A 13,775-nucleotide genomic window follows, 5' to 3' on the forward strand; every position below is an offset into this window, starting at 1 on the left:
CCTTTAGGTTCATCCACGCTGTAGCCTGTATCGGGACTTGATTCCTTTTTAAGGCTGAATGACATTCCAGAGAACAGACAGACCACATCTTGTTTATCCATTTATCTGTGGGTGGACATTTGGGTTGCTGCTTTCTTTTCGCTGCTGTGTCCTATCACTTGAAAGACTATCTGATTAAACTGAAATCCAGTTTTGCCTTCAAATCCACGATAATTCATCTAAAAAAAAAAGTCAGCAAGCTTTTCTTTAAGGTGGCAAGCTTCACACTGTTTCTTTTTCTTCTTCACCTGTCTTTCCATTCTGTGCCCCCAAGGGTCATCTGCACGACTGCACGGTTACCACCAAGGACAGTTAATGACTGCCCATTGTATTCTCTGGCTCAAAATAGAATTTTAGCCATTTTCTTGACCACAGTTTCTCTGGATTGTTCTGATATTACAGTAAGTAACACACAATGTGTGAAACGATGTATCATCAGAATGTGACAAACACCTTTGTCCAAGGTCCACGTGCAGTTTCATTAGAAACACGGCTCCCACTCTCTCCCGTTGGTTCCTGCATGTGGGTGTATTGCTCATTTGAATAATTCTGTCCTTTGCTTACAGGGATGTGGGAGCCCTTTCACGACAATGGAAGGAGTTCTGCCCCGGTGACACCATGAGCCCTTCCAAGCTGGGTGCCAGCAACTGGGTGTGCATCTGTCGATCTGTTCCGTTGTGCTGACCATGCAGGCCTGTAAACGTGTCGTGCCTCTCTGTGTTGACCCGCTGGGCAGGGAACCTGCAGACTCAGGGCACAGAGCCCATCTTCTCTCTTGGGCTGGATGGGGGCCTGTCCTCCCTCTTTTTGGGGGCTCAGGTGTAGGAATACTCCTGGGAAGCTGAGGTCCGTGAAGTGACTATTGACTGTCCTTGGTCGGTTCTCCTTGGAAGTCCTTGTGAAGCCCAACCACACAAGCCCCTGTTCGAAGACCCTGATTTAGGGAAGCCACATCTTGATGTCACTCATGATATCTGTAATGTTGTGGATTAGAACAAAGTGGGTAAAGCCCAGGCTCCCTGTTCCCACATCCTGGCAGAAATGAGGATGGGTCAGTCTGTTGGCTAACAAATCCCTAAAACTTGAAAATTCCCCCCCAAGGGGGAAAAAGTAGAAAACTCTGCATGTGTTAATGGGCCTTGGGTTGCCCTGTGGGTTTGGGGTGAGCAGAAACATGGGGGAACCTTAGAAAGACAAATTGCAGAGGCTGTTAATGCAGGAATAGACTTATCTTCACTTTGCTGTCTGACGAGGAGGTGGTGGCCTCTGCGGGCTCTGGGGCAGCTGGGGCACAACAATGGTGTCCTCCCACCCCTGAGCGCCCCCTGTGAGGCTCTGCCCAGGGGCAGCGGTAGAGGGGGTCATGCTTGAGGAGACCTGTTATTTGGGCCAGAGTTTGCTTTAAGGGAGCGGCCGCCTGTGGAGTGGTGGGGGTCTCCCCATGGGAAGGGGCTGTGTTACACGGGAGGAGCCCTCGTGGCCCCGACCGTCATTCCTCTGCGTGCCAGTGTGGCCACTTCATGTGGGCAGGACTCCAGTGACGCTCCCTCCCACTGCTGGCCTCAGGCGGCAAGAAACTGGAGGCCTTGGCAATAGGGTGTTGACTGGGTGGAGGTGCAGATGCGCTAGGGACTGGGGGGCTCTGTCCTCCCTCAACCCTCCTGAGTGGGTGGGAACCTGGAGGGAGGCGCTGGCTTTGAGGCAGGTGACTGTCCTTGGCCTGCCCAGTACCTGCCGGAAGCAGGAGAGTGAGTTCAGGCTGAGATACCCACGGTCCAGGCCAAGAGAGGCCCTAGAACAGCAAGAGCTTGACCTTGACTGCTCCTCTGACCTGGGTTTCGTTTATTCCACAGACTGGCTGAGAACGCACACTGTGCCGCCCGCAGGGGATGTGACAGTGATGGGGAATGTGACTAAGTTGGTTCTCACTCTCGGAGCGCTCAGGTTAGTGGGACACTTCCGAGTCACAGTTCCCAGCCCCGGGCCTGGCTCAGGCAGGAGTGCGGAGGGCGCCCCCTAGGGGAGCACTCTGAACCCTGAGTGTGAGCGTGAGAGTGTTATGAGGGGCTGTGTGTGAGCAGGACGGTGTGAGTGTGGGAGAGAGAGGGCGTGTGTGTGAGAGGGAGCGTGTGTCAGGGAATCTGTGAGAAGATCTAGGTGGGCAACAGGGACTATTTAGGAGGGTTTCTGTGTGTCAGAGAGATTATGTATGTAAAAGCAATAGTGTGTGTGAGTGAGAGGGAGTGTGGGAGTGTAAGAGGGAGCACGTGTGTGAATGTGACAGGGTATGTGTGTGAGAGGGTGTGTGCGAGTGTGAGGAGGGTATGGGAGTGAGGGAATGTGTGAGAGGGTGTGTGTGAGTGTGAGGAGGGTATGGGTACAAGGGAGTGTGAGGAAGTGTGTGAGTGTGAGGTGTGTGTGCGGGATTTGTGAGAGGGAGTGTGTGTGTGAATGTGAGGGGGTATGTGTGTGAGAGGGAGTGTGTGAGTGTGAGGAGGGTATGAGTGTGAGGGAGTGTGAGGAAGTGTGTGAGTGTGAGGAGGTATGTGTGTGAGGGAATGTGTGAGAGAGTGTGTGAGTGTGAGGAGGGTATGGGTGTGAGGGAGTGTGAAGAAGTGTGTGAGTGTGAGGAGGTATGTGTGAGAGGGAGTGTGTGTGTGAGTGTGAGGGGGTATGTGTGAGGGAGTGTGTGTGTGAGGAGGGTATGGGTGTGAGGGAATGTGTGAGAGGGTGTGTGCGAGTGTGAGGAGGGTATGGGTGTGAGGGAATGTGTGAGAGGGTGTGTGTCAGTGTGAGGAGGGTATGGGTGCAAAGGAGTGTGAGGAAGTATGTGAGTGTGAGGAGGTGTGTGTGCGGGATTTGTAAGAGGGAGTGTGTGTGTGAATGTGAGGGGGTATGTGTGTGAGAGGGAGTGTGTGAGAGGGAGTGAGTGTGAGGAGGGTATGGGTGTGAGGGAGTGTGAGGAAGTGTGTGTGAGGGGGTATGTGTGTGAGGGGGTGTATTTGTGTAAGACTGTGCATGTATCAGAGTGTATGCACGCGTGTGAGACTGTGTGCACACACGTAGGTGTGACAGTTCCATGGAGGAGAGGCTTGTCATGGTGATCAGAGCCAGTGTGCATTTGCAACAGAGTGAAGAGCCATGTCAGGCTGGGGGTGTGACAGGCGCACGCTGGAGAGCTGGATGGTGTCTGACGTCACCACCACCAAAAGCTGTGACACTACTTTTACGCTTTGCCTGGGGTTGAGTCTGTGGATTCCCTGCACTTGGGAGAACATTCGACTGGGGTTCCACAGGAAGCAGCACGTGGCCACGCAGCTCTACCCCAAGCCCTTCTCTGAGACGGGCGCTGCCGAGGCACCGACCTTGGAGGTGTGGCTGGTCACAATTTCAGCTGCCACCCAGGTGCTGACGTCATCTGCACTTCTCAAAAGCTGTAATAGGTACTTGTCCTGCACGTAATTGGGCAGAAATAAGCTGCAGGTTTTGGCGGACAGAGACTCGGAGGAGCTGGCTCTGGAAGAGACACAGGTGCACGTCACAGCGAGGCCGTGCGGAGGTGGCCCTGCCCAGCCCTGGGGCTGCAGGGGGCTCTCCAGATCCACGTGGGGCCGGCAGGATGGGCTCTGCGGAGAGGGGAGGGCCTGGCTCCGAGGCCGTTCATGACCCCAGCAGCTCCCTTTGGCCACTGGTGTCTACGAGGCACTCAGGTGAAGCCCCCAAGACCCTGCCACCAGCCATCTGTCCCAGGACTCTGGGGTGACACCCCACAGGTGAACACTCACTTGGGGATGGCCACGCTTTTGTCCATGACGCCCAGGGCCCGTGAGTTTAAGAAGTGGACGGGATGGCACTTTTGAAATAACTCCTGTCGGAGACAAGGACACAGATGTTCAGTCCTTTCCCAGGGCCGTGTGGACAAGGCAGCATCTCCGGGGGATTCTCCACCTGCCCAGCCGTGATGACCGCAGGTAGGATGACCGGAGTCACCATCACTACTGTCGCCTGCCAAGTGACACAGGACCCAGGATGGTGGGGGGGCGGGTCGCAGGGTGGGATGCCTGGGAAAGGGACACCTGGGGGCGGGGCTCCGGTGGGAGCCGAGGCGCCAGGACGGAGGAGGCCGGCAGGGCGCCCCCTAGCGCTTGCGAGGCGGGAGTGTCCGGGACGGGGCTGCAGGGGCGGCGGCAGTGGTCGGTGTGCCGCCAGAGCCGTTCCGACGCGGTCCCCGCCCGCCCCCTGCCTGTGCGTGTGGCCCCAGTCACGGCCCTCCCCGTGTCCCTCCAGCAAACAGCAGAGCACCGGAGCGTCCCTCCCCGTGACGCCCTGCAGGTGCGCTGCGTGCGGCCCGTCACCTGTTGCAGAAGCGTTAGCTGGCTGAAGAGCTGGTGGGTGCTGTACTCGGTCAGGAAGTAGGGGCCCTTCTCGCTGGCCTTGGCGTAGGGGCCGTAGAAGTCCTCGAAGCAGCAGGGCTTGGGCAGGGCGGACGCGATGGTGTACTGGCGCTCCTTGTGGTGTGGCAGCGCCAGCCCGCTGCCCCGGGACAGCCTCCAGGGGAAGCTCTGCGGGGCGAGGTCAGGCTGTGCTAAAGGGGCCGCCAGGACAGCCGGTCCTTCCGGTGGGCAGCCTGGCGGGGTGCGGCAGGGGGAGGACCGGGCTGGCTCCGGGCCCGGGACCCTTCAGCCTGGCTCAGCTAGAGCCACAGAACAAATCCCTCCCGCCTGGGGCCTTGTTGGCTCAAGGACACTGTCCTGGTCATTTCAGCAGGTCCCCATGGACACAGCCACTGAGGTTTGGGGCCGTCCCCATATATCACGGACAGGTCCCTTCAGACCCGGCCCCCATCCCAGGCCACTTCCGGACGATGGTGTCTCCCACCCAGACCTCTGGCCGGAGGGCCAGGAATGCTAGGTCGTCTGAGGAGCTGGCCTGGGCTCCCCGGCTGTCCTGTCCTGGAGCAGGGTGGGCAGGAGGTGCCAGCCTCACAGCGCTGGTGCCCAGGACTGGCAACGTGGGGAGCACGTGTGTATGTGCAGGTGTGTGTGCCAGGACGTGTGTTCACGTGTGTGCACGCACTCTGTGTTCTCTGGGCTGGGCTCAGGGAGCCGCGCTGCCCGCCCCAGGAGGCCCTCCCCTGGGAAAGGCCCCCACCTTCCGGGAGACGCCGTCTTCTGAGAGCCTCTTACAGAGGGCATTGAGAGGTCTGGCGTCCTCCTCGGCTTCCTTGGGGTCCTCCAGGTCTGTGCCACGTGAGGTGCCCTCGGCCCGCCGGTCAGTGCCCACCTCCAGGAGGCCCAGCAGGTGCTCCGCTGAGCCGTCCAGTGGCAGGATCTGGGCAGAAGCACAAGGCAGTCGCTTGCCACCCAGACGAGGGTGGTGGCTCTCACCCCGCGTGCTGCCCGCGGAGGGGCAGGGGCTGCTCAGGTGCTCTGCCTGGTCACCTTGGAAGAGATGAAGTCCTCCAGCCTGCCCAGGAGCCCGGCGTTCCGAGTGAAGTCCACGGCATAGCAGTCTTCCAGCCAGGCCTGCAGCAGGCAGAAGCTTCGCTTGTAGATCTTGGTGAAGGTCGAGGTGGGGTCCTGGTGGGCCCTGCAGGCAGAGGGGAGGAGCCCTAAGCCGTGCAGGGTCCCCTGCTGCCCAACACCGCACTGGGGCAGACGGCTGCCTGTGGGCACCCCGCCAAGCAAGGGGGCGTCAGTGGGGTCTGAGCGTGGCTCTGTCTTCGAGGGCTATTTCAGCCCTACCCTCCTGTCTCAGGGGACGGGAGAGACAGCCAGTAGCTGCCCAGTGGGGCCCCGGGCTCAGTGACCGGGACCGGAGCCTGCTGCCTCTCCTCCACCCTTGCCCGGCGCCCGGTCCCGGAGCACCTGTCACCCCCTGCAGCCAGGGCCCGGGACTCCGGGGGTCTGGGAGGCGGTGTGCAGGCGCTCCATAGGAGGTGGGGTGGGAGCCTGGCTCCACAGATGGAGGTCTCTCCTGTGAGTCCCTGCCCCCAGGGAGGGAGTGCACGGGGAGTCTGGCCGTGATGCCAGGCCGGCTCAGAGAACAGGCCAGAGCACGTCCATCTAGCTTCTCCACTGACCCCAGCCCTTGGCTGCCCGTGTGTTGCAGAGGAAGGCTGAGGGCTGGCAGGACCCTCGTCCCCCCCGGCTGCCCTCCTCCATCTGACAGGCTTGGCACTCACCCGTCTTCCTACCCGCCCCTACCCCCACCCTCCCCTTCCCCCATCCTCACCATCCCCATAAGCATCAGTGGCCTCTCTGGCCGCTCCCGCTCCCCCCGCCCTCCCCCCCCCCCCCCCCCCCCCGGCACAGCTGGCTCCCTTCTCTGGGGCCCCGTGTCCCCTGTCCTTGCTCTTCCTTCTCCCACCAGGCTCTGCCCTCATCCTTGTCAGGGTCACCAGGGACCCCCTCGCCCTTCAGAGTCACTAACGAGGTGCCACGGGGTCCACCCTGTGGCTGGGTCACCCCTTGTGGGGTGCTGGGCCCGTGGCCGCACCTGGACAGGGTGCTGTTGATGCGGTCCAGGAGGAAGTGCAGGAAGTCCTGGGGCGTGCAGAAGTACCGGAAGGTGTAGAGGAATTGCTGTACGTACCCCTCCAGGAAGGCGTCACTGGGGCCGAGAGGAGGCAGTCAGAGCACAGGGACGGCTGCCACGTGTCCTCCAGCCCTGCTGGCCCGGGGCCAGGCCCCCACGCCCGAGCAGCCAGTCCTGGGGGCCCTGGCAGGCCTCTCCTCCCACCAGACCTTACCTGTGCTGCAGGTAAGTGGGGGAGGCCCGGCTCCCCGCAGCCTTCCTTAGCAGTTCTGGGGTAAATGTGTGAAAGAGAGAGCGTGTGAATGTGCATGAGCGTGAAGGCGTGTGAGTTCTGTGTGTGTGAGCGTGTACACACATGCCCTTGCAGGAGGATGGCGGACAAGAGAACCACCTGGAGAAGTAAAAGGTGCATGTGGAGGGTTGGTAACATCAGGGACTCCCAACCATATCGGGTGGGAGGATCTTCTTTGCCACTGATATTTAAGGTCCCCTCACTATCTGCTTCTAGAACCTACTCAGAAAACTCCTATGCGCAGACAGCGACTCCAGCCCCCAAACTGGAACTCACTGCATTAGAAATGAGCGTGGCAATTTGTGCCCCAAAGTTCTCAGTTTCTTCACGGCAAAACCAGGTAGTTGAGGGAACGAGGGTCCTTCTGCTTCACCCAGCGTCCCCCACCCTCAGGGATGCCCCAGGGAGCCCCAGGTCAGGCGACACCATGCAGGTCAGTGACTGAGTCCCGGAAACAAGAAAGGTGCGTGGGTCCTGGCAAGCTGCCTCCCCAGCCACTGGGAGGTGCTTCAGAGTGGAGACATGATGTCTGAAGAATGAGGGTGGCCAGCCACCCAGTCACCCTGGGGCTTCTGTGGGCTGGGGACGCTGTGGCCGGGGTCAGGCCCAGCCTGTGAAGATAAACCACGTGAGTGAAGGCTCTCCCCTTGTTGGAGGTGCTGTGCACAAACACACAGCGCACAATGCAAGAGCCCTCAACACACACACACACCCATGCACACATGCACACACCCCACTCACACCCCCCATGCACACCCCCCATGCACATATGCACACACCCCACTCATACCCCCCCATGCACACCCCCCATGCACACATGCACACCCCACCCATGCACACACCCCACTCACACCCCCACATGCACACACACCCCATGCACACATCCCACTCACCCCCCACATGCACACACACCCCCATGCACATATGCACACACCCCACTCACACCCCACATGCACACACCCCCCCATGCACACATGCACACACCCCGCTCACTCCCCACATGCACACCCCACCCATGCACACATGCACACACCCCACTCACACCCCACATGCACACACACCACTATGCACATATGCACACACCCCACTCACACCCCACATGCACACACACCCCCATGCACACATGCACACACCCCACTCACCCCCCACATGCACACACACCCCCATGCACATATGCACACACCCCACTCACCCCCCACATGCACACACACCCCCACGCACACATGCACACCCCACCCATGCACACATGCACACACCCCACTCACCCCCCACATGCACACCCCCCCCATACACACATGCACACACCCCGCTCACACCCCACATGCACACACACCCCCATGCACACCCCACCCATGCACACATGCACACACCCCACTCACACCCCACATGCACACACACCACTATGCACATATGCACACACCCCACTCACACCCCAAATGCACACACACACCCCCACGCACATATGCACACACCCCACTCATACCCCCACATGCACACACCCCCATGCACATATGCACACACCCCTCACCCCCCACATGCACACACACCCCCACGCACATATGCACACACCCCACTCACACCCCCACACGCACACCCCCCATGCACATATGCACACACCCCACTCACACCCCACATACACATACACACCTCACTCACCACACACACCCTATTCACACCCCCATATGCACACATATCCTACTCACACACCACACATGCATACACACACACACCCATGTACATACCCCTCCACACATGCACACACATACACACCACACCCCCCCACTCACACCACACACACATGCACACACACACACACACCATGCCCACACACCCCCCCACTCACACATGCACACACACCCCACTCACACACATGCACACATAAGTCTCCTGTAATCACACAGCCAGCCCTCGGTGTGTGTGTGTGGTACACCCATCTTGCAAAGGGTATACCTGGGCCCCTGGCCAGTGGAAAGCTCCCAGCACATGGGAAGAGGCTGCTGTCCTGGGAGGCCTGGGAGGCCCCTGCTCTCAGGGACTTCCCTTGTTCCCTGATAGCCCCCAGTGTACCCTGCTGATACCTGACCCTCAGTTCTGGGGTCACCACAGCCTCCAGCTTAAAGAAGGCCTCGGGGGCTCCCAAGTGTGTCATGGGTCTCCCAAAGGCAAGACTGGGTGGGGCCTCCCACCACTGCCTGGGAAGGTAGTCTATACCCAGCCCTGAGCTGCCAGGCCCCGTGCCTGGGAGTGGGCCAGGCCGCTGGGTCAAGGGAACCTGCCGGGAGGTCCTGTGCCTGCATACCAGGTGAACACTAGAGGCCCATCCACGCAGGACATGTGGCCGTGCCGATGGGCAGGGTGGGGGTGTCCTGGGGGTGCCAGTGACCCTGGGTGTGAGGGGACTGGCCCTCCCTGCTGCAGGGTGAGCATGCACACCTTGCACATCAGTTAGGGTGTCTGATGGACCAACGTTGTGCTCATGCCCAGAGACAGTGGCTGCAGAAGTAATTCAATGAGCGTGCTGAGACCAACCTCCCTGGCGGTCCCTGGGGAGCTAGATGATTAATTGTGGGATGTTTTCACCTGGCAAAGTGGCTGGGATCCAGGTATTTTTCTGAGGCTCCTGTGTGTGTTTAATTTTAGAAGCCCCCTGGGCTGTTAATTGTGCATGGCCACATTCCCCGGCTCTCCTCCCAGCACCTGTCAGGGCGCACCTGAGACTCCAGGTGCAGGTCCAGCCAAGAGCTTGGCAAAGGAGACAAATGGCAGCTGACACAGGCTACTTAAAGTTCTGATGAAAACATTTTTTAAATTAAAAGAAGTATAAACCCATCTCAGATGAGGGAAGGCAGACACTTTCCTCACCTCGTTCACCTCCTGGGGGCCTGTTTCTTTTTTTCTGTCTCCCTTTTGCTTTCAAAAGGCATGAAGGGGTCCAGGGGATCCCACAGGCCCACCTCCCCACTTGGGGCACGGGAGGCCGCACCTGGAGTAGAGGTATGCCATGAGCCCCAGAGGCGTGCCCGCCTGCAGGACGCGGGCCTTCCTCTGCTTGCCGCCACGCGGGTGCTTGCTGACGTTGTAGAAGATGAGGGACGAGGACTCATCCAGGGGGCTGAAATCCAGCGTGTCGCAGTGGGCCGCGGAGATGTTCACGATCACGGGCAGGGCGCAGGGCTCCAGGCCCCACCGCTCCGCGTACATGACCTGTGTGTGCAGGGAAGCGAGCTGCCTCCGTCTGGTTGGCCTGCTGCCGCCGGGTGCTGGCAGGGCCCGGGTGCTGGGTCACCCTGCCACTGACGGCGGGGGGGGCGGGGGGCGGGGGGGCGGTTAGGGACTCGGGCCGACTTGCCTGCAGGTACTTCTTGACCAGGCCCAGGAACTGCACTTTGCACTTCATTTCTTCCAGCTGCCCTCTCAGTTTGGACAACATGGTCTTCACCTCGGAGCCTGGGGGCGGGCAGAGTTGGCACAAAGCGGGCCCCCGCCCCCCGGAGCGCCTCTGCCCGGCCCCGAGCTACCTTTACTGCGCTTCTCCTTCTGCAGGAGCTTCTGGTAGAACTTCAGCGTCTTCCGGTAGTTCCTCTTCTCTATCAGGAGCTGCTGCTCCAGCTCCTGCCACGAGACAGCCCGTGAGCCCCGCCTGCGCCCCCCGCGCCCCGCGCTTGCCGGCCTGGTCGCGGAAGGCGGCCTCCCCGCAGGGCCCGCGCAGAACCAGAGCGCGGGACACGTCCCACGCGGGGACACCAGGGTTCTCACGGGACCTCACAGGGACGCTGTCGTCATCCAGCCACAGAAACGGTCTGTGTGCGCCACGGGGGGCGTGAATTCCGACGAGGGGACTAGGAAATGTCGCCGAAGTGGGGGTTGGAGGCCAGCAGGGGACCTCTCGGCAGCACCACTCTCGGCGAACGGCAGACCCAGCAGGGACCCTGGCAGGTGGACACACTACCCGGGATCGACCAGGAAGGTTTCCTCCTGCCCCGGCAACAGCCCAGCCAATGAGAGACGCCCACGGCCCAGCCAATGAGAGACGCTCAGGGCCCAGCCAATGAGAGACGCCCACGGCCCAGCCAATGAGAGACGCTCAGGGCCCAGCCAATGAGAGACGCTCAGGGCCCAGCCAATGAGAGACGCCCACGGCCCAGCCAATGAGAGACGCCCACGGCCCAGCCAATGAGAGACGCTCAGAGCCCAGCCAATGAGAGACGCCCACGGCCCAGCCAATGAGAGACGCCCACGGCCCAGCCAATGAGAGACGCTCAGAGCCCAGCCAATGAGAGACGCTCAGGGCCCAGCCAATGAGAGACGCCCACGGCCCAGCCAATGAGAGACGCCCACGGCCCAGCCAATGAGAGACGCCCACGGCCCAGCCAATGAGAGACGCCCACGGCCCAGCCAATGAGAGACGCTCAGAGCCCACCCAATGAGAGACGCCCACGGCCCAGCCAATGAGAGACGCCCACGGCCCAGCCAATGAGAGACGCTCAGAGCCCAGCCAATGAGAGACGCCCACGGCCCAGCCAATGAGAGACGCTCAGGGCCCAGCCAATGAGAGACGCTCAGGGCCCAGCCAATGAGAGACGCCCACGGCCCAGCCAATGAGAGACGCCCACGGCCCAGCCAATGCAGCCCCCAGTTTACTCCAATGGAGTTTTAGTTTACAACAGGCGCCCCAACTCCCCCCTATGAAAGAGCCTCCTCTTTGTTCCCAGGTCTTGCCTGTGGTTTTTGCCCTAGTTTGCTTCTATATGTTGCAATTCTCTGCTTTCCTGAATAAACCGTTTTTCTGGTAAAGTAACTGTTTTATTATGAAGGTCAACAGAACTGGGGGCAAAGATAATATCTCAGTAAATCGGTGTTCGCAAAGTAGATCCCACTGAGCCACTTAAAACAATGAGGGCAGAACATCGTTGAGGCAGCTAGTGGCCTGTCCGGCTTCTTGACCGTCCCCCACCCCAGGAAAGCCAGGCCCCCGCATGAGGAGGGGGTTGGGGTGCAGGGGCCGCGGCTTGGGCCCCGCCCTGGCCCACCGAGGGGCTGCCCTTCCGGATGGGTGTCCAGGACCACTTCTGCCTGGTTGGGGGAAGGGGAGCTGGCCCGCGCCTCTGGCCTCTCTGACCCCCTCTGGCCCCCCAGCCCAGCCGAAGGCCCTAGCTGCCCCGCGAGGCCCCTGCAGGATCTCCACGCGACCGCCGGGGGCGCCGCGTCCCCGCACCTGGGCCCCCGAGGATGGGGATCCCACCTGAGGCCCGGCTGCCCAGCTTGCGTGGCCGCCCCCGAGGGACCCCCACGCGGAGTCCCCGCCCCAGACTCAGGCTGGCTAGCCCCCGTTCCCACCGCGCCCCTCGGCGGTGCTGCGCGGGGACAGCGGCCGGGACGCGTGGCCCCTGCTGCTCGCGGGCAGTCCAGAGAGCCGCGGTGTCACGGTCTGCGAGGGTGCCCAGCATCAGGGGCCCCAAACCCCTCCTGGAGAATGTGCATCTCCCAGGAGGGTCCACAAGCTTGCTTGGGGTGGGGGGAAGTTCCCCAGCTCTGTCCTCCAGTGAGGTGGGTCTGGGTTCTTCTCTCACCCAGAGGGACCGGGAAACCCTCGAGGCTGGAGGGCAGGCTCAGGGCAGCCAGTGTTAGAAATGACCAGAACCCAGACATGGCTCCTCCCTTGAAGGAAGGAGCAGACAGATGCAGCCTGGCTTACTGCCCCCAACCCTGCAGGGTCCAGGGCTGAGGAGGGGTGTGAGTCTGGAGCGGTGAGGGCGCTGGAAGCCTGGTGGGTCCCTGGGAGGGGGCCTTGAGCTGCCACGGGTCTCCAGCTGGGGCTGTGAGGTTGCCTGTCCCTGGGTGAGGAGGATAGGTGTGGGGTGGGCACAGTGAGGGACCTGGCTAGGGCCAGGAACCAGAGGAAGAGGCAGAGGCCCAGGGATCTCTCAGACTCCCAGGGAAATAACTTCCTGTTAGTAGGGTTCAAGGTGGCCCCAGGGCCCTGAAATGGCCACACTGATGGGAGCCTTACTCTGAAAGCCAAATACACTCCGGTCTTCATTTGGGCACATCTAATCAGCTCAAACCCAAACAAGCTTTCCCCTGGTCTCCTCTAACTACAACAAGGGACTTTGCTTTGTTGGTAGCACTTATTTCTGTACAATTTTGTGAAATTAAAAATGCAGGTGGTGTTTTTATTTAAATATTGGAATCTCTTCTATCTGATGGTTTTACTGAAAAGGTGGTTCATGTGGCTGTCTTCTTCTTCATGCTTCTGTTTTATTTATTTTTTAAAGATTATATTTATTTATTTGAGAGAGAATGAGAGAGAGAGAGAGCATGAGAGGGGTTAGGGTCAGAGGGAGAAGCAGACTCCCTGCTGAGCAGGGAGCCCGATGCGGGACTCGATCCCAGGACTCCAGGATCATGACCTGAGCCGAAGGCAGTTGCTTAACCAACTGAGCCACCCAGGCGCCCCTCATGCCTCTATTTTAACGGCGGGGTAGCAGATGGCCTCGCCAAGTGGTAGGAACCTCCAAGCCTGGGGCAGCTGTGTGGCAGGGGCTGTGCCTGGGGGACGTGGTGCGGACTGAACACAGAACCACCTTCCTCTCCCACGTCTCGGTTGTTGAATCGGGTCCCCCAAGGCCTCCAGGTCCTTCTCCAGCTGGGCCACGTGCAAGCTGCAGGGGGCGGGGGGTGTCACACACTGGGACGGCAGGCAGTCTCCGTGGAAACAGGTGTGGAGAACGCTGATTTCGAGCACAGCGAGAGCCCCACGTGAGGCAGACGTTTGGGGAGGAAGCCTGCTGAGCACAGCTCATGTTGCCCCAAAGCTGCTGGGACATCTTTTGGCTGGGACTGTGTGTGAGGAGAGTGAGGATCTGACGTCGCACACCCGGGCTCCAAATCTGCCTTCCTGGCTCGT

At 60.4% G+C, this 13,775-nt stretch overlaps 1 protein-coding gene across 1 annotated transcript in view; it reads right to left on the reverse strand.

Annotated features, from left to right (window-relative positions):
* Positions 1–13,775, reverse strand: part of KNDC1 (kinase non-catalytic C-lobe domain containing 1) — a 65,693-nt gene that overhangs the window by 5,967 nt on the left and 45,951 nt on the right. The window contains 9 exon segments of the mRNA XM_078076932.1: positions 3,405–3,555; positions 3,825–3,907; positions 4,395–4,601; positions 5,191–5,370; positions 5,481–5,628; positions 6,538–6,651; positions 9,852–10,072; positions 10,218–10,315; positions 10,387–10,480. Of these exon segments, the coding sequence (XP_077933058.1) occupies positions 3,405–3,555; positions 3,825–3,907; positions 4,395–4,601; positions 5,191–5,370; positions 5,481–5,628; positions 6,538–6,651; positions 9,852–10,072; positions 10,218–10,315; positions 10,387–10,480 (1,296 nt within the window).

This window comes from Halichoerus grypus, chromosome 7, assembly GCF_964656455.1.
Source record: "Halichoerus grypus chromosome 7, mHalGry1.hap1.1, whole genome shotgun sequence".
Lineage (NCBI taxonomy): Eukaryota > Metazoa > Chordata > Mammalia > Carnivora > Phocidae > Halichoerus > Halichoerus grypus.